The following is a 19,302-nucleotide window of genomic DNA, read 5'->3' on the forward strand; positions in this document are numbered from 1 at the left end:
GGATTCTCGATTAGTCGAGTTTGCTTCGACCAAATACATGCGAAACGCTTGTTAGTGTACTTTGCGAAGAATTTATGTGAATTTGGTGGAGAAACAATGCTTTTGGTTCGCATTTGACATGTATTTTGCTAAGGCCAAATCGCTCGGTATTTGGGAGCAGACGCTTCGCGTTGCCAAATCATTGGCAAACTTGGCGCAATCTTGTAGCGGAACGTTTGCTTTGAAGAGGGCAGGTCGGTAGCACTCGTGCGGCAGATGCGGCACTGCTGTAAGGTTTGGTCTGGATTTGGCCCGTATTTGGCATGGCAAGGCATTGGTGCCAAAGCTTAGAACTGGCTTAGAACTTGGCATGACTGCATACGATCAGATTCCTGTCAAATTCAGGACAATTTGCTTACCGGGTTTCTTCAAAAAGGTAAATATATTCAACGAAATTACCACGGTGTCATTAATATAATTAATTAATTCGAACAAATTGTGTTTTATTTCAATATATAATAATAACAATATATAGCAGCAAACAATAAAATACCAATATATAATAATAATATAATAAATAATATATAATAATAAAATATCAATATATAGCAGCAAACTAAAATCAGATGAAAATGTTCTTAATAATCGTAATAAGTTGATTATAATGTAACAATATCCGCAAGCCTTTCTAATCTCTTTGTCGTAAAGTCTTTGTCATAAATCAAATCAAATTTATACTTATACCGATGAAAAAGTAAAGAGATTTTCTACCAGCAATATCGGCAACCTTGTACAATTCAATATTTCATCGTTGTTATTTTATAAATACGTTCGCCTATTGGAAGATATTTTCATCGAAGACAATTTACACTTGAAACAAGATGAAAAGATCTTTCTGTTAAAAATATTGCCGACGAATAAAATTGACAATTTTGTGAAAGGTATACACATAACCTCTCAGGTTAGCCTAACTGACGAATACACAATACAATAGCAGGAACGAAACGCTTTCTTTTCTACGTATTTTCTACGTATACACACATAGTATAGTTATCTGTAGCGACTGTATAGGTTCGAAGCTTCAGACTAGCGAAAAATAATCCGCCATTAGGAAGGAAAGACGGGCAAGTTTTGTTGAAACGGTTTCGAGAATCGCAAGCAAGTGATACAATTTTCCCCCTGGCCAGGGAGTGGCTCTTTTCCTGTCGCGTCCGATCGACGCGGAGCTGCGTTTTGACGTTACAAACACGCCGAATAATCTGAAACGTTACTCACACGCTGAGCAATCGTTTTCGTTTCTTCGTATGCCCATATATGGAAATGTTCGGTTGTTAAAACTTTATCGAACCGATGCAACGTAAGCTGCCTCGCGTTGCAGATAGAATGAGATACGTATGCACGTGTATGCATGTAGATACGTATTCAGAGAGGTCATCCAAACAAGTGCTTCTTTTGTGTCTTTCTTTTTGTTTCGTCGAATTAAATAAACTCTAGATTAAAAACATGCTCGAAGCGATTTTGTTTATTTATTATTATATTATATATATATATAAATATAAAATATATATTTTATGTGGTTATATATATTATTATATAAAAAGATCAGCGAGTTAGTTAATCCGCTTAAAAGTATTTTTCCAAAAAACGTGACTGCTCGGCAGAATTAATTAATTCGATATTGTGTACAATTCAGTACACTCGGTGTAATTGAATAATTTACCTAGCTACAAAAGTTTAGCATAGATAAGAGGCCGCGTTATTTTTTTTTTCATAAATACGCTCAAATTGAAAATTTTTTAAACATTTTTTTCTCCCTTTTTCTTGTTATTCAAACTTTTCTGTTCCTACAATTTGTCTATAGTAACTGTTCAACCGCTTTAACGAAAATAATGACTGGACTGTGGATTTTTTGTGCATTTATGACAAAAATGTGTTTCAATGTAAACCTAACCTCACTTTTCTTATGTTCCATTATTATTTTCCGATTCTCACGTGTCCTGTGCCCATATAACCTGTTTCAATGTTCATCGTGCGTGTTCTACAATAAATTCACGCAGTATGAAAGTGTACAATAGTTTATTGTATTTCAATTTAATTAGTAGTCATTCGAAACACGCAGCCAACCAAAATTGTACCAGCAACCGATTCAGTGTGCGCACACGCATTCTCACAGTTTCACGCAACCTCAACAAAACGAATAAGTCAAATACAGAAATAAAAAGATGCAAGAAGAATTTAAGGGTGTTGTTACATTAATCTCAACTTATCTCGATTGTTAAAAGAAAGATTCGTCCAATTTATATTTCTTACAATTAACTTGGATAATTTTTATTTTGCATAAACATATATTATATATTATATCATATAATATTATAATATTAATATATATATTATATCGTCACGTTTTTGTAATTCGTATGTACAGTAAAGCAAAATTCGATCGGCTCGTCTGCTAAGCTCATTTCAAACTTTAACCGTGAACTGTGCTTAAAAACAAAGAACGGTCGTCGGATTATTTTCGACGTGAAGGTTTTTGGGACAGGCCACGTAACAACCTGTCGAAGAGAAATTGGCCGTCGTGCACCTAAAGTCAATGACTTCGTGGCTTGGTTTAATTGACCCAACGACGGGATCTTTTTACGGCTTTAGGAATCAAGGCCACCGTTGGTTCGATGTACGTGTCGCGCACAGGCACACACATCCATACGTACCAGACATCTTTCCGCAGATGCGATCGATCGACTAGAAAATCGTACATGGAATTACGGGACTGCTAGGCGACCTGATTAATTTAGAACGTTAAAAATAATGCGATCTTTTACGATCAAGATTATATTTTTCGCGATTTTCGGATCAAAGAACGAAATATCCTGTGCAATGAACTAATCGAATATCATTGGTCTTACCAATCAAAAATTAGATTGTTACATTTCACACGAGAAAGGTATCTTTTACGATTTTTTATTTTCTTCATAGAATGATTTGACGTAGAATATTTCAATGTTTATATTTAAAAATAGCTTTCTATATACGTACAATAACACTATATTATATAATAATAATAATAATACTAATATATTATTAAATATATTATTTAATTATTTTAATAATAATATATTATTAAATAATATAATAATTTTATGAAATATAGAACAGTGAAAGTTCGAGAAGAATGTAAGAAATTTGTCACATTCTACGAAACTTATTTCCCACAGGTCTTTCAGAAAATATTTATCTCACAGAAAATTCTCAATCCGATTACTAAACATAATAATTGCTATTTGCATCAATATATCGTCGAATCATACTGATTCAATAATATCGTAACGACTTTGCGAGAAATTATTCAGTATTTGACAAAATATTTGTAGGAAAAAAGCGTTTGGACATTCTCTGAAATTGAGAACCTCGATAAATTAGTAGACTGTCGACGAAAATACGTTTCCCCTTCCTGTGGTAAGACACACGTTATCCTACGGATGTCGGCATCCTCCGAGATAAACGTTTCCAAGACGACAAACGTTTCCGACTTCCTAATACAGCCCGGCTCTTTCACCGGTCTTTCACTCGGCGGCACACCGGGAAATCTTCTGAAATTAATTAAGTTCGTCAACGTGCATATCACGTTGTAATTGGAACGACTCGGTCAGAATAACAACGAGGGTGCGTTCACACCCACGTACCAAGCGGAGCATGTATAAAGGAGCCAAATATGGACGGTTTGCACATCGCTTTAAATCTTTTACTATAAATGGCCTTGATCTCCCCACGATAGGATACACGCGTTTAATTTCTCTTCGATATGTTCAAAGAGTACTCTAGATAAAACTCTGTCGCTTATGTTTTAAGCACTCGCGAGTCCCTTTTTGTTTCTTTAATTGTTTGCTTGTAATAGAATATCATTTAAAGGGAAAACTTGTGCACGATCTAATTAATTGCGATTCAAAACCATAAAAAATTCTGCAAAATACAACATACAAGATCATCTACTTTAATAAACATTAATAGTACAACATATAGTAAAAATAGTAAAACATATTTTAAGAGGCGATCCTACGAAACAAATCGAGACGAAAATGACGATGTTACGATTTTTACTTTGTTTTCAAATTATTAACGTGAGATGACTCTCTTGCCTTTGTCTTTTCGCACGACACCATGTAAACGAAGACAGTTTATCACTATCATCGTGAAACATCACTATATTGGTTGGTTTGGGAACATTTTATTTGCTCGAAACTGAAGAACGAAACAAAAACAGCAAAAGGAACATCGTTCTGGCTAAATATGTATAGTTTAACCGAAAATATTTGATAGATATTTTTCTAAACAGCAGATATTCAGAGAGAATTTAATCAACATTATCGTTAGTAAGTTAGGCTACATATGTAACATGAAAAATGCAGAACACATAGAAATTGCCTTTACGAAACATGTGTGTACATATGTATTATACATAAATCCCTTCTCACGTGTATTGAATATATTCATACGCTACTTCCGGTCCCTGAATGAATGGTAGACGATGGTATGCGATTACTCACGAATAATGGAAATTAGAAAAGCGTGCGAGGTTCTAAGAAACTATCAATCACGCTTATAGAAACATGAATCATAACCGCGTAATCGAAAAGCGAAATATTTTACGGTAATTTATTTTATCCAAAATTGATCGCACGTAGACGATATTTATCTAGTGTTTTAAACTCGGCTATGTTTGACAACTTTTATTATCTTGTTTTATGCATTTCGAGACAGCGCTTATTAGATTATTGTGTAATGCAACCGCAATACTAAAAATACAGATTACACGTTTCCTTTTCAGAAATAATTATCACCAATCAACTTGAAATATTTAGCAAACAAACACAACGTCATACAACGCTGAAAAACATTTCTTCTCGTCTTACCATCACAGTAATCTTACTTATTTGTGTTATTACTCCTCGTTGTTACCATTATTAGTAAGAATCGTTAATAAATTGGATAATATTTAACGTGATTGTCGATTAGTTTAATCGCTAATTCCTTTTTAACCGTAATAATCATTTAATCAATCGAATTAGATATTTTCGTTTATTAATTCTCAACTTTGCGAGAATTATACGATATTGCAAGATTCATGAGAATTGACTCTGAAACATGTCGCTGACGCACTCTACCAGTTAAAGAGAGAACTATTGCTGCGTGAAAATATTGGAAGTGTATATTGCCAATTCGCCTAATCGAGCATTGTTTTCTTGACAGGCGAATTAATTTGTATGGTAGACGACATTGATTGTTACGAAATTATTACGAATGTTATAATATGGATTGTTTAGCAATGAATTCGCAGGAAGACTTACTATTAAAAGATCAGGTTAATTCAAGAATAACGAGAGATAACAGGTTAGTTTTTGTTTACGTGTTTGTAAAGTGACATAACTGTTTTCATCTAGTATACAAATGACTACGTTAGATCTTGTTTCATTGATATAATTGTATTAATTTCAGAAAACGAGGACGTAACGCAGAGGACGAGTCTAGCGAATTTATGCCATTAAGCAAAAGAATCAATAATCTCCATATTAATAACTTGTCAGGCATGCAAGTGAATATGACAGAAAATATGGATGCGGATTGGAGCAACAAAAGTTTTTTACCTTCACCAAACTACTCGGATCTCTCCCAAGGATCGCCGCAGTACGACGGATGTAGTTCGAGCCAAAGCAGCTACACAGCCGAATATAAACCGGGCCTCGACGCGTTTGAAAATCCCTTTTATTATGAAAGTAATAAGTTGTTATTTACCTTATACATGGAACGTATACAAAGAACATCTGATTCGTTTTGATATATCTATTTTCAGACTACTGTAGACTCCCAATTAAACAGTTTCTGTGGGAGCAAACTCAAGGCTGGATAAATCGGTTAAATCAAATGCGTGCGCAAAGTATCGTTTATTGATTGTACAGTAGGATACAAAGTATGCATTGTACATAAATATTTATTGAATGTCTCGTCTCGGACAAAAGATCATACAAAGTGAAACTGAAATCTTTATAAAAGACGCAGAGTAAGAGCAAAATCTTTATAAGTGATCGATCTGTGAATGAAAACCTTTAAATATCCGAAAGATGAAACAGAGAAACTGGATAAGTGGGAGTTTACTATATATAATTATTAATCATGAAGCATTTTTTGCATGTCATTTCTTCATTCCTTTTCAATATATTTTTGTCACAACTAAATTGTTTAGACTTGCGAAAGGTGTATCATTTAGGAAATCTTTTAGTCTTATCGGAAATGAAATTATTTATTACGACGTAAATTATTGAAATTAATTAAGCGAAACACAAATTAAAGAAATGTGAATCCGCCACGTATATTGATTCGTCGACAAGGGTTTAATTAAATTTTAATGTTAAATGTCCAAAGCATTAATAATGTATATTCCTTATGAACATTTAGATAATACGTCTAGCACATGCTTGCTCTAAATTCGTTATAAAATATTGGTCGACCTCAGGTTACCCCCTGACTTTTCCTTGTCGACCAGAAACATATAGATGAAAATTGTAAGTACGATTAATGAATTTATTATTAGTAAAACGCGTTAATAATTGACCATCTATCCTTACTTTAATATATAACAATAGATAAATATTACATTAAATTGCTATTCCTAACAGACCTGTTGTTATTTGCCTTTTCGATACAACATAATGTACAATGTCGCGAAACTGTTCTAAAATTGTAAAAATTGGCAGCAATTTATACATTTGTTACAACAGAGACAGCAAAATAAAAAAAGAAAAACATTTAATTTACTTGATTTGGTTTTTCTGTCGCACCTTAAGAATACAATTTCATTCGGCATAAGGAAGGATACACATGTAAGATGTACACAATAATGATAGATGGCACTGAACGATTCATATCGAGCGGTCATTACATCGAAAAGATGGCAACTATCGAACCGCTCTCGATACTTCGATTTTCGACCTAACCTCACTTCAGTGTCCGCTAGGTGCGCGCAGAGTTAGTGTCGACGAAGTGACGAAGTGGCTGGGAGTAGGATAGAGCGACGGACAGGTGTTTTCTGCGCTGCTATAAAATAATCCCGAAAGTCAGTGATCTTCGGAAAAATTATAAGGATTTCTGTCGCACCTGCAAATAGAATGATACCATAAGAACTGACTTGGTTTAATCAGCAAGCGCGCACGCGCCGCTTTCCCCTTGCTCTCTCGATATACTCCGCGCGTAACCGCCGCCATAGTTGATATTTCTCCGATAGAATATTAATAGCGGCGCAAGTTTTCGCGGTTAGTAGTATTTTAATTTGTTGACTGAAAAAAACGAGAATGCGTTCAACGAAGACGGTGGCACGAGATCGTTCAAGATAAAGCTGCGATAGGAAGGAAGAAGGAGGGTGTCTACTTTCACAGCTCGTGGTTTTCAGGAGAGTGTGGCCTGGCACATCCGCGGCGCTTCGAGTTAACGTGCGACCATCGTCGGTCGGGTGGCTATGTACCGTTAGCTCGAATTCATTCCCCGTTGGCCGGCCCGAGAGAAGAACCACGCTTACCTACCGACCGGACTCTCGGCCATACCCGATCGAACTCTCGGCTCTCGTAAACCCGGAAATGAGTGCGCGTCGCGGACCGCCGTTACCGCGGAAAAGCAGCCAGTAGTGCGCGAATTAATCGCGGAGTCACGGGCTCGTCCATTTGCCAGCGACACGTTCGTTCGTCTCGCATGACGTGTGCGCCGTGAGCAGTGTGGCCGCGCGGCTAGTCAAAAAGAGCCGTGGCACACGTCGAGCGTGTACGTAGAAATGAGAAAGTTGCTGCCGCCGCGGTGAAGATTGAAAACAACGCAGGCGAGTCAGCCAGCAGGCGGACGGTCTCAGTACTACGTGAAGGTGTTCCGACGCAACAGTCGTAGCAGTACGTCGAAAGGAGTGCACAGGGGAGTTCACAGCTGCTCGTGGGTAAGTAGGACACACGCATTTCTCCGTGAATGATTCTCTTGTGCGTAAATTGGGAACTCGCGGTGGCACCCGTCCTCCGAACGGCGGTAGCCGTGTTGTTGTACTGTCGTCGTGCTACCTGGAGGATTTCCGCGGCCGCGGACGATGCCGTCCCCCCGGTGGAGATCTCTTTACGCGCTTTACTCTCCTAATGCGAAACGTGCACACGAGAAACCGCGAAACAGTGGCCACAGAGCACCCACCCCAAGACACTAAAATCGTCGCGGGGCCCTCGTCGTGGCTCACGGCTTGGCTCGGGCTGGCTTTGGTGGGGTGGTTGGAGGTGCGGACAGTGGTTGAGAGGCTGGTGGGGTTGGAAATTGCGTGGTGGTGGGTGCCCGCCGAGGTCTCGGAGGCCCCTCCGTGGCATCTCGCTGCCTCTAACCCGTCGAGGTGGGGGTGTAAACAACAGCCCTGCCTGTGTGCCTCTGTTGGCTCTACTCTGTCCTCCGTTTCGCCTCTGCCCTGCTCTCGCCTCTGCCAACTCAGCCACACGATCTTTTTCCTACTTCTTCTCCAATGTAACATCTCCCGATGCGCGATCGAAAGACCACGAAAAGGAAGGGATGAGGGACGCGGGGAAAAAGGGAAAGAGAGGGAATATAACCGTCGAGAGAACAAAGCACGCCAGCCTCGTCGCGGACCTGTGCTATTTTCTCGCGCTCTCCGTACCACGGATCGCTCCAACATGGCCGATGCATAATCAAACCTGCTGACGTGTAACCTTGCCCACCGTCGTCTCGTCTCGTCTCGTCTCGTCTCGTCTCGAACTGTCTGACTGTGCTCGCGCATTCGCGTTCGCTTAAACCGCAATGACGCTTTCTTAACCCAATATCTCTACATTCGGGGTTCCATGCGAAACCCGTTTACACAGATATCGATACGGTAGATCCTCCTCGAATACGATTTTTATTCGTACGATCGCGTGATTTTTATCCTCGGACGGTGTACAAAAAACGTACGTCCGATTGCACAATGCCGCGGCGGGCTATTCCGTTCCGCGTGCGGTGCCCCTTCCGCTATCAGAGCCAAGCCTGTCTGTGCAGTTATGCGAGACATCTAGATAGAATTTCTCTAGAAGCCACGAATGACCAGACGTGCTATGTGCTCTCTTCGATGCGTGTACGAGAGAGAAAGAGAAATAGAGAGGGAACATATATATATATATATATATACCCATATATGTACCCGTATATATGTATACCTATATATCGATACATATATCTCTACGTATACCGTATACAGTCGGTAGTATACCAGAGGGAGCGAGTATAAGAGAGAAAGAGAGAGAGAGAGAGATATGTTGAGCCTTAAGAGAATCGGCGCCATTACGACATGCGCGTCTTGCAACGGTACGTCGGCGAGGCTGACCGGTCAGTCGTACACGCCATTCCGCGAAAGCCGAAAAACGCATCCGTGGTGCGTTCGTTTCTGCGTGTTCGGACTCTGCTAGTTGTTTTTTTCACAAAGTCGCGCAACCACCCACAACGACTTGCAGCCACGGAGTAATCGTTCGTTCGACACGGCACCCTCCTCGATGCGTCGAAAGGAGGAGAAGTGCACGGGTAACCTAACCTCTCTCTTTCATTCTGCCTCTCTCTCTCTCTCACACTCTCTCTCTCCCTCGTTTTCTGTTCCTTCCCTACCACGGGTAGATCAAGGGCGAGAGTCATCGGTGTGTCCCACTTCGTCTGCCACGATGTCTGCTTCGTATGTTCTCTCCCGATATTTCGCGTTCCCCTCTCCGGGGAGTTCCCAGTATGTCGAGGTTCGTCTCCCTTCTTTCTTGACATGCCCCTACCCCTTCGAGCTTACGGCACACGCTTACGCACCTACACACCCGAACTATCGTTCCTTCCCGTCCTATTCTCGCGGTGTTCCGTGTGTTGTGTTGGCGCGCGTGAGAGAGAGAGAGCGAGAGAGAGGGAGAACGCACGAGAGTCTCGGGGTCTATTTCGCGGTGGGTTCCCGTTTTCCCACCTATGGGTTCCCCCCTACCCTCATCGTGTTCCTACCCCCTACCCCCGTGGGGACACCATCGTAGTGGAGTGGGGTGCAATCCTGGGCCACTTCGACGACTATCCTCCCTGCTCCCGGATCCCTTTGAGGTGGGGGAGGGGGTGAAGTGGGGGATACCTCATCCCCCACCCCCACATACCAACACATGGTCAAGAGGTCTGAAGTTAAGACTTCGACGGCGGAGATGGTAAGACGATGCCTCGACGAGAGCTTCAACTTCGGGAAACAAGCGTCTTTTGATGCTGTGTATACGAGACGTGCGAGCGTTTCGGTAACGAGGGGGATATAAGGGCGCCGGATTACGGGGGTGGGGAACGTGCCGATTCATAGCCGAGTACCAACACTCTCTCTCTCTCTCTCTCTCTCTCTCTCTCTCTCTCTTTACATATATATATATATATATATATATCTTTTCAGTAAATAGAAGGCTGATGCACTGACGAGGTCAACCTTGATCTTGACGTATTTATTGTGATATACGAGTACGTCGTAGCAGACTCGCCACATGTAGCCTGCTGGCGCTATACATATACATACGTACATACTAGCGTGGGGTATCCCGGTGTGTTTCAAGAGATGCATGGCTACTGTGCTTGCGGAGCACGTGCTACACGTACTTTCACACGGCAATTGTATAGCAACTTTCCCGCCGCGTGTAGGATACTCCTACTGAAACACTCTGTCAAAGGGACATACGTGTAGGGTAAATACTAGAGCCTTTACTACCCGCGTACCATCCGACTACGACTTGGAATATATGTGTGTATGTAACTTGAACTCCGGCGCCGGAACAATGTATACAAGTAAGCATTCGCGGATTTGACTTTAAATTTGAATACTCGGTCAGACGAAACTGTTACATCGTAACCGACTAGGGCAATTAATGCGGTGTAACTTCACGATTTTGATGGAAATTGTGTAAAATATAGCTTGACAAATATTCGGCAGATACTTTTTTTTCTTAGCTTTTTCTTATCTTCGTTGAAGTTAATAAAAAGTTTGTGTAGCTATAGATCCTAGCAACGAGAAGAATTCTAATAAATATTCAATATTAGTGTCAAACACTCAACCGTCTAAACTTCCAATTATATTTTATTAGGTTGTGTACTTGTGTCCGTTCGCGTTTTCTTGTAAATAAAATATGGTACCGTGCAGTCCTCGATGCGCGCGAACGGACTTATTGTACGTACACTTTCAGCTTAATCTACCCTGTCTTAAAGTAGATACTCTCAGCTTTCATTTAAGCCAAGTCGCATAGAAATAGCTCTACGGGAACGTATCTTAAAACCCATGGGAACTTTCCCTTTTAAATTTTGTAAATCCTATGATGTCAGAACTCGATCCCTTTTATTTTTTCAAAACGATCTCGTGATTCTAGCGCAATTTAATATATCCTGTTTTAAAGTAGACGCTTCCAGCTTTCGTTTCAGCTAAGTTGCATAGAAATAACCCTACGAGAACATATCTCGGAATTTATCTGAACTTTTACTTTTAAATCTTGCAAACCCTATGATGTCAGAACTCGATTCCTTTTATTTTTTCAAAACGATCTCGCGATTCTAGCGCAATCTAATATATCCTGTTTTAAAGTAGACGCTTCCAGCTTTCGTTTCAGCTAAGTTGCATGGAAATAGCTCCACGATAAGATATCTCAGAATTTATTTGAACTATCGCTTTAAACTCGTGTAATTTTCCTTGTCGTTTCCTAGATGTCAGCGGTCCGCGAATGGACTTGTTACACAACCTACTAATTAGTATTGTATTGTAGTACTAAAATAAACTGAAGTAAACACAGTATTAAAGTATTCAAATATTGATGTTAACCAATAACTCTTGGATTAGTCCACTTTGGACTAAGCGATTGTATATATTTTTTCCGCATGTTTTTTAAATTTTTCTTTTATTCGATTTTTTCTGCCCCCTACGTTAAAACAGTTTCAAAATATTGATTAGTAATTTCTTCAGTTTCACAGGAGCATATCACCTTTAAAAACGAAAAATAATATGGTGTACGTATATTTCTATATACTACATATATAAATACAAGTAGAATTGAATAATAAATTCTTTAGTCCTTTTATCGAATATATAAAATGAAGATGATAGATGTCGAAATCGTTCGAAGTTGCGAAGGTCGATGCACATCGACAGCAGCTCTCGTGCGTCAAAGTGAGTGCAACTTTGTAATACACGCATACATGTATATTTACCTATTATCATCATCTATTCAGTATCCTACTTTTTCTGTTTCTTTTTTCTCCGTGGCATTTACAATCGTGTTTCGTTCAACAAATGTTTCACCACGGTTTTACACAATTATACAGGGTGGGGCGTGTAGCTGAAACCATTTTGATTACAAACAATAATTTTAGTAAAAAACTATTGTAAGTAAGGTCTGAATAATTCTCAGAAACAGTGGTCAAATTAACAATAAAATTGTATTAAATTTTGGACGAGCAACGTAGCCATACAAGTAAATTATAAAAAACCTGGATTTTTTTAAAAATTGATTTTGCAACCAAGAATTTTGTGCCCCGTTAGATAGAAGATTCATAAATTTTGTCATAATTATTTTGTTGAACAGACTAAAAGAAATAGCGTGTTAATACAATTTCACCCTGTAGCTTCCTATGTGATGGGGGAAAGGACTTGAAAATTGTCTGAGAGGGTTACATTTATATTAATATTAATCTTATTATTAGGGATATTAACGAAAACCACTGACCAATGAGAGGCGAGCTCGAGCGGCGCGCGGTGTCCCAGCCAAGGAGCGCGCGGCGCCTAGTTCCGCTGATTGGCTCGGCCGCCTCGCGCCAGCTAATCTCGCCTCTCATTGGTCAGTGGTTTTTCGTTGATAACTCGTTAACGAAGTCTCGGAGAAAATTTTCGCAAAGGAAAAAGTTACTTGAAATGGCCTCAAGAAGAGCCCCCGTTTCCCGGAAATAATATATATATACCAAACTTATAATATAAAATATAATATATATATTAATATATATAATATAATAACTATATAATATAATATATGATTAAAAGGATATCTTATTACCGATTATATAATGTCTCACCTGCTACTCTGCAGTGTCTAAAAGATGTCGTTTTGTTTTTGTTTTCAGATCTAGCAATCGCGAAAGATGAATTTCACACCGTTTCCCGGATTCCCGGCAGGCTCGCTACCGACAGGGACGGTTCATCAGTTCGCAACCGCTAAATTCGCTCAGAACCTGCCGACTGGGGGTCAAGTGGTCGGCGTCCTTTCCGGCGGCGAAGGCGGCGTTCATTATCTGAGGCCGGTCGACCCGAACGGTTTCGCCGTTGCTCAGGGCGGCAACAATCAACAGCAACAGATAATCACGCTGCCGATCACCGTACCTGGGAAAGATGGCACGCAGCAACAGCAAACCGTCCAGATCCAGGTGGTCAACCCCAGTGTGTCGCAGAGCGGGAACAGCGGCGATCAGCCGAAATATCACTTGGCCCCGATCTCGTTGGGACAATTCCCCCAGGGTGCAGCAACGGTGCTCACCGTTGCATACAGCCAGCAAGGCGCTGATGGGGTGCAGATTCAGGTGCAGCCGCAGAACACCGTGGCTACCACGCAAACGTAAGACCGCCGTTTCAATTTAAATGGCTTTCATGCTGCACCGACTCCTATCCTTATAATGTCCTATTGTAACAACGGTCTTACCAACGTCTTAACCCTTTTAATGCCATGCGAAAAAGAGGGGTTTGGGAAAATGCTCATGAAAACCAAACAAGAAACAATATTTACATGATTCGAAAAGCAGTAAATTAAGGACGAAATAGAGAACAAAACAATGACACTAGATTTTCTATATTCATTGAAAGTTATATAAATAATATATCGGCCTCCGGCACTAAAAGGGTTAAATAACTACTTGGCAGCACTATCCGTGCACGATCATAACGCAGATGTATGTTTTTATTAATTGCGACGACCGCAGGGAACCAAATTTTAACTCTTGAAATGTACAAAATTTATACAATCTTAGTTTACACAAATGTACTGTTCGAGGGCACATCTAAGATTTGTATACAGCTTTTTGAGACGTTTTATACATATATTGTTCAAGTTATTGTGCAAAAAGTAATTAAATGTTAACGAAAATTCAGTTGAACATTTTTGTCACTATTTGCCGGTTTTATTTGATAAATTAATATCTTTTGATGGTAACAAGATCATCGATGGGTTTTTCTTGGTGAGGAATTATGTAAAATCAAATGAAAATTAACAGTTTACTAGTTATTAAAGCAATTTCTAGGCAGTCAACTTTCCAACGGAGTCGACCAAATATGTAGGTAAATAGATATATCAGTTAGACTGCATACGATATGCTAGCATATGAAATGCTTATTGAAATTCAGATTGAAGATTATTACTATTATTATTATTATATTATATTACTATTAGTGTAGGTCGCCGCAGGCTCCTTACTTTTCCCGGCGATCACTATTACAGGTGAACTTCTGGAAAGGTATCTTCTTCATAGAAAACAGAGAATCGTTAAAATATCGAAAATCGTTAGAGTGGATCGAACCCAGACGAAGTGTTCGGACACCCTTTAGATATTGAAATCTACTTTATCGACTGCTGGATTTGAGATGGCAGACGACGCGACGCGGCAATCGAAACTATACAGCAAAGAGATATACACGTTTAGTAACGTCTGGATAGACGTCATTCAATGTGTTAGCGATGTATGTATACGCTGCTTTCAATGTATAGCATTACACAAGTTTTCTGTGAATATCTTGAAAATTATTAAATACCCGAAGCTAATGTTTCATATTCGAATGCCATCTTGATCAGCGACAGGTCTCTTTCAGCCTGATTTCTTCTTAAATATGTTACAGCTAATTGTACATACTTTTATTAGATAGAATTTAGACATGTATCATAAGATACGGTATTATAGTTTCAGATACAATCCTAAAAGCCAGGTTTCACTTTCATAATACCGAGAATCCTGTTTTCTTGTTTTAAACGCATCGATCATTGTCGATTCGAGCGGGTTTCTGCAGTGACCGAAAAAATCTGGAGTAGATCTGGAGTAGATTTAGGCTAGTAATTCACAGTAATAAGGCTCGGTGACAGTTATATGAAAGAAAAACTAATCAAAATGTTAACCATGACAACACATTTTAAGGTTGTCAGAATTATCGAGGTAAAAGTTATATCTCCATGCTTTTCCGTAGATGTTGTTTAATATATATATATAGAGTATGTAGTATATCGATGCCTTAAACGTTACAGAAGTTTTGACTTTTATAAATTAGTAGGAAAACCTTGCCATACATTACAAATAGCGTACTGCATATCTACTTTCCTTTCAAAATAGTAAAATACTATCTATCTTGATTTTAGGTCCGATCAGACAACACAGAGCACATCGACAGCAGTCACTACAACGTCTCAGCAAACTATTCAACAAACTGTGCAGCTTCCTGGTGCGCCAGAAGGTTTAACCGTAGTAGCTCAGATACCGCAGGACTTGATTTTGCGCGAAGGCATGGAGGAGTCGAAGGAGGACGTAAAGGAAGGAACAACGCCGGTGGCTCTTATAAAGAGGGGTAGCATTAAGACCCAAGGGAATCAAAGCGGAGAAGAGTTCATTACATCTATGCCCGCTAGTTGGCAAAGTCTTGCAACTCCGGGATCGACTGTTGCTGATTATCTGTCCAGATTGCCTGCTAGTACGTTGCCCATTAGCTTACAACACTTTCTGAAATTCTCCGCCGAGACAATAAAGAGGGAAGCCACCATCGAGTCCAGTCCCCTAGGGGCTGATGGTTTGGACGCAACCGGAAACGCCGCGTCGGGCGAGCAAGCTGTACAAATTACAGTTGCTGCCGGTGAAACGGCGATCATTCCTGACGTTGTTGAAGAGCAGGAGACCGGGGCGAAGCCTAAAAGGAAAAAGAAGTACAAGAAAAAGCCACCGAAACCGAAAAAGCCGAAACCAGGTCAAGTGAGCATAGTAACCGCCCTCGATGGTACAACTTTGTTCTGCTGTCCGCAGTGCAATATGGCTTATCCCGAGAAAGAACTGTTGGAACAGCATCTGATCGGGCATAAGATCGAGCGGCGATTCATATGTGACATTTGTGGTGCAGGTTTGAAACGTAAAGAACACTTAGAACGACACAAACTCGGCCATAACCCTGACAGGCCCTTCATTTGTTCGGTTTGCATGAAAGGCTTCAAGCGAAAAGAACACTTGAATCTTCACTTCGTTATACACTCCGGGCAGAAAACTGAAGTTTGTACCGAATGCGGCAAAGCGTTCTATCGCAAGGACCATTTGAGAAAGCACGCCAGGTCTCATCTGGCCAAGCGTATCAAAGAAGATCCCTTGAGCACCGCCGACACTTCGCAGAATTCCCAGCAGCAGGCAGAACAGCAACAACAGGCCGAGCAGTTGCAACAGCAGGCGGACCAGTTGCAACAACAGTCGTCGGTGTCCGAGTTGCAACAGATACAGATACAAGTGGGACAAGGTTCTCAGGCGCAGATTCATCAGATAGCTGTTAGCGAACAATCCACCGTCGTTCTTCCGACCGCAGCTGAAACTGGTGCAATGGCTATACTTCATCATCAACAACAACAGCAACAACAACAGCAACAGCATTAGCAGCAGCATACCGCCCTGCACCAACCTGGGCGGTACTTCCGGTTCAATCATCAACAGGCTAGAGGTCGTGCAAGGCAAGGCGTCCTTGCCGATTAAATTCTATAATCCCATAGTAAAATTGGTATCGTGTAAAGAAAAAGATTCTCGTTGATGGTGGTTATCGTTGCCTAGTAGTGGTGTTGCAAAAGAAAAACACAAAAAAAAAATAACAAAACAAAAACGATTGAGATCTTTCTCTGTATCTTCAAATAAAGATACTTTTAATTGACGAGCCGCTGCATTTCAAAGTTTGTACACCATCAGCTTCTTCGAAGGAAATCGTAGGTCAGATTAATGTATGATTATTAATTACTCTGCAAAACGCACTGAGCTGACTGACGAACGAAATTCGTACATAATAATAATAATGATGTTTCTTTTTTGCGTACACGTTCTAGCGTACGTGTAAGGAAAGAAAAAAAAAATGGTTGGAACGAGTTTGTCCGAACTCGTTTTAATTGAATATGTTTTTGTCGCTAATCCAGTTCCATGACGCAAGTTAGAAGTAAATAAAAGAAGTTTATATATACATATATATATATATATATAAATATAAAAATATATTTTTGAAAGCGCGAACTGGATTCGCCAGACAGAAGGCAATCGAGTTTTCGGCTGAGGTTAATTTTTTCTTCGATGATAAAATAATTAACGGGAGGGGAAGAAAAAAAACGCGAGCGAGCGAAAGGGAGAGCGAACGAGCGAGAGAGCGAGAGAGAGAAAGAAAAATACGTAATGTGAAAGGTAACGAGTAATTCACAAAGCAGGGCTGTAAATACAACCAGTTTACCGTGCACAAGAAGGAATAAGACTGTCGTGCAAATATGAAGTGAATCTATTTATTCCATTTATTCTAGACGATCGAGACACAGAAAGAGAGTGTAATATGTTAACCGACGACATTCGACTAAATATTTGATCAGAAATGCTACGATACGTTGTACGTGACAAATGTAATATTGTACATTTAACAGTTTATAATTAATGGGTTGGTCAGCGTTTGATTACTTTCGAAAGGAAGAATGTTCTATTAACTATATTGACAGTAAACTGATCCGAAAGGTACCACTTACGTTTCTTTTTTTTTTTCAACATTAAAAAGAAAAATACCGATTAGTTATATATAGATCAATTTTTGATAGTATTGTCATATGGATACACACAAATATCAGTTTGCATATCGTAAAGATAATAAAAGTTATCATGATGTACGATCAAACGATTCAAATTTTCTGCATTTAAATTTCGGTATTTCGTAAAGGGGAAGCATTTCTAGAACTAAACTAACGATACTTTTATAATTCTGATAAGTTTAGAGTAACTTATTTTGTATAGTATTTAACCCATTTTATTTACTAAACTGATGATCTTTATTTTTGCAAGAAGACTTTGCAATCTTCTTCTTTGTGTTGATCGTGATTGACAAATGTTTGTATTATCATAAGTTGCACGACGAAAGTAATAGCAAAAGGAAAAAAAATGAAGAAACAGTTTCGCCGGGATCGAGCCAAATCTAATTTACCGATCGATCTCGAACACACTCGAAATCATTTGAACAAAAGATGTATGTATACAAAGAAAAAAATACTTTTTATTGTAAGTATCATTACTAAAGGCAGTGGGTATAGCTGTACAAGAAATATAATTATTATTTTATTATCATATTATTATAGCTATTATTATCATAATCAGTATGGATAGTCTATAAGTCATTTTCATTGTTACTTACATAAATATTGGAGAAAAAATGCTAAAATAAAACATACATTTAATATAAACAAAATTTCTATTAATTAACCAATTTATAAGAATTATTTTCTTTCTTGTATTATATATTCTTACACTTTTTAATTTGTACAATTAATAAATAACCGTGGAGTGTTGTTGCTAAGAACTAAAATGCACTTAATATATTATCATGAACGAACGAATAAACCGATAACTTGTACAGAGAGGATTAATCAACATTTTTAACTGCATAATTTGTACATTCATGGAATTCAATATAAAACATTATTATACCATTACGTACCATATTTTTAATTTTATCAATAAAATCATTTATAAAAAAAAGAAAGCTTACATTTTCCGTTGCAATGATTCGGCGTACTCGTATGTGTGTTTCAGCGCAATTATTGTAACAGGTAATCAACGTTAAATTGTTAATTACAAAAACTATACATAATCAGGAGAGAATAGGAATACATATATTGCTCGTTATAAGTTCTGTGTTTACATTGATGCTTCTTTTTCCTTTGGTTGACGATGCTCCTTGACGTTCCCACAAGACATGCAGTGGGTTAAAAACTATTTCTATGCTCATTATTTTGTTATAAGTTCCTGTTAACGTCGGTATAGTTTGTCGTTCAAAAATAATACAAGTAAAAGACTAAATTTTTCTGATCAAAATAGTATTTGTATACTGTGTTGATGTTTACTATATACATGTAGTACATTTAGGAGCATCAACTTTTAAGGAAAACAAAAAATCAAATTTTTAATGTTAGGAGGAACATAAGTTCTTTAACTATAAGTATAATGCTACTCCCTCACGGTACGTTTTTTCAAAGGCCTATTCATTTACACATATAGATCTAATTT

The 19,302-nt window shown here is 38.9% G+C and overlaps 2 protein-coding genes and 1 long non-coding RNA gene across 5 annotated transcripts; 2 read left to right on the forward strand and 1 right to left on the reverse strand.

Moving 5' to 3' along the window:
* Positions 1-262: 262 nt before the first annotated feature.
* LOC117224477 (uncharacterized) lies at positions 263-6,788 on the forward strand. Of its 2 annotated transcripts, XM_033477448.2 has the most exons (4): positions 263-415; positions 5,227-5,367; positions 5,473-5,750; positions 5,828-6,788. In XM_033477448.2, exons 2-4 carry the CDS (start codon positions 5,288-5,290, stop codon positions 5,923-5,925), a joined length of 456 nt encoding a protein of 151 aa, XP_033333339.2. In that variant the 5' UTR covers positions 263-415; positions 5,227-5,287; the 3' UTR covers positions 5,926-6,788. The 2 variants fall into 2 exon arrangements, with proteins under 2 accessions (XP_033333339.2, XP_033333338.2); XM_033477447.2 differs by lacking the exon at positions 263-415 and having other exon boundaries at positions 4,675-5,367.
* On the reverse strand, positions 462-4,153 carry LOC143260043 (uncharacterized). Its single transcript, XR_013034146.1, has 2 exons — positions 3,663-4,153; positions 462-3,569 (listed from the first exon to the last, which is right to left on the reverse strand). It is a non-coding gene; the product is annotated as an uncharacterized LOC143260043 (long non-coding RNA).
* A 27-nt stretch (positions 6,789-6,815) lies between the features above and the next one.
* Positions 6,816-18,728, forward strand: LOC117224476 (uncharacterized). 2 transcript variants are annotated; one of them, XM_033477445.2, is made up of 3 exons: positions 6,816-7,951; positions 13,126-13,613; positions 15,396-18,728. In XM_033477445.2, exons 2-3 carry the CDS (start codon positions 13,144-13,146, stop codon positions 16,660-16,662), a joined length of 1,737 nt encoding a protein of 578 aa, XP_033333336.1. In that variant the 5' UTR covers positions 6,816-7,951; positions 13,126-13,143; the 3' UTR covers positions 16,663-18,728. The 2 variants fall into 2 exon arrangements, with proteins under 2 accessions (XP_033333336.1, XP_033333337.1); XM_033477446.2 differs by lacking the exon at positions 6,816-7,951 and adding an exon at positions 9,398-9,555.
* The last annotated feature ends 574 nt before the right edge of the window (positions 18,729-19,302 follow it).

Source organism: Megalopta genalis, chromosome 9, assembly GCF_051020955.1.
Source record: "Megalopta genalis isolate 19385.01 chromosome 9, iyMegGena1_principal, whole genome shotgun sequence".
In the NCBI taxonomy this organism is placed as follows: domain Eukaryota; kingdom Metazoa; phylum Arthropoda; class Insecta; order Hymenoptera; family Halictidae; genus Megalopta; species Megalopta genalis.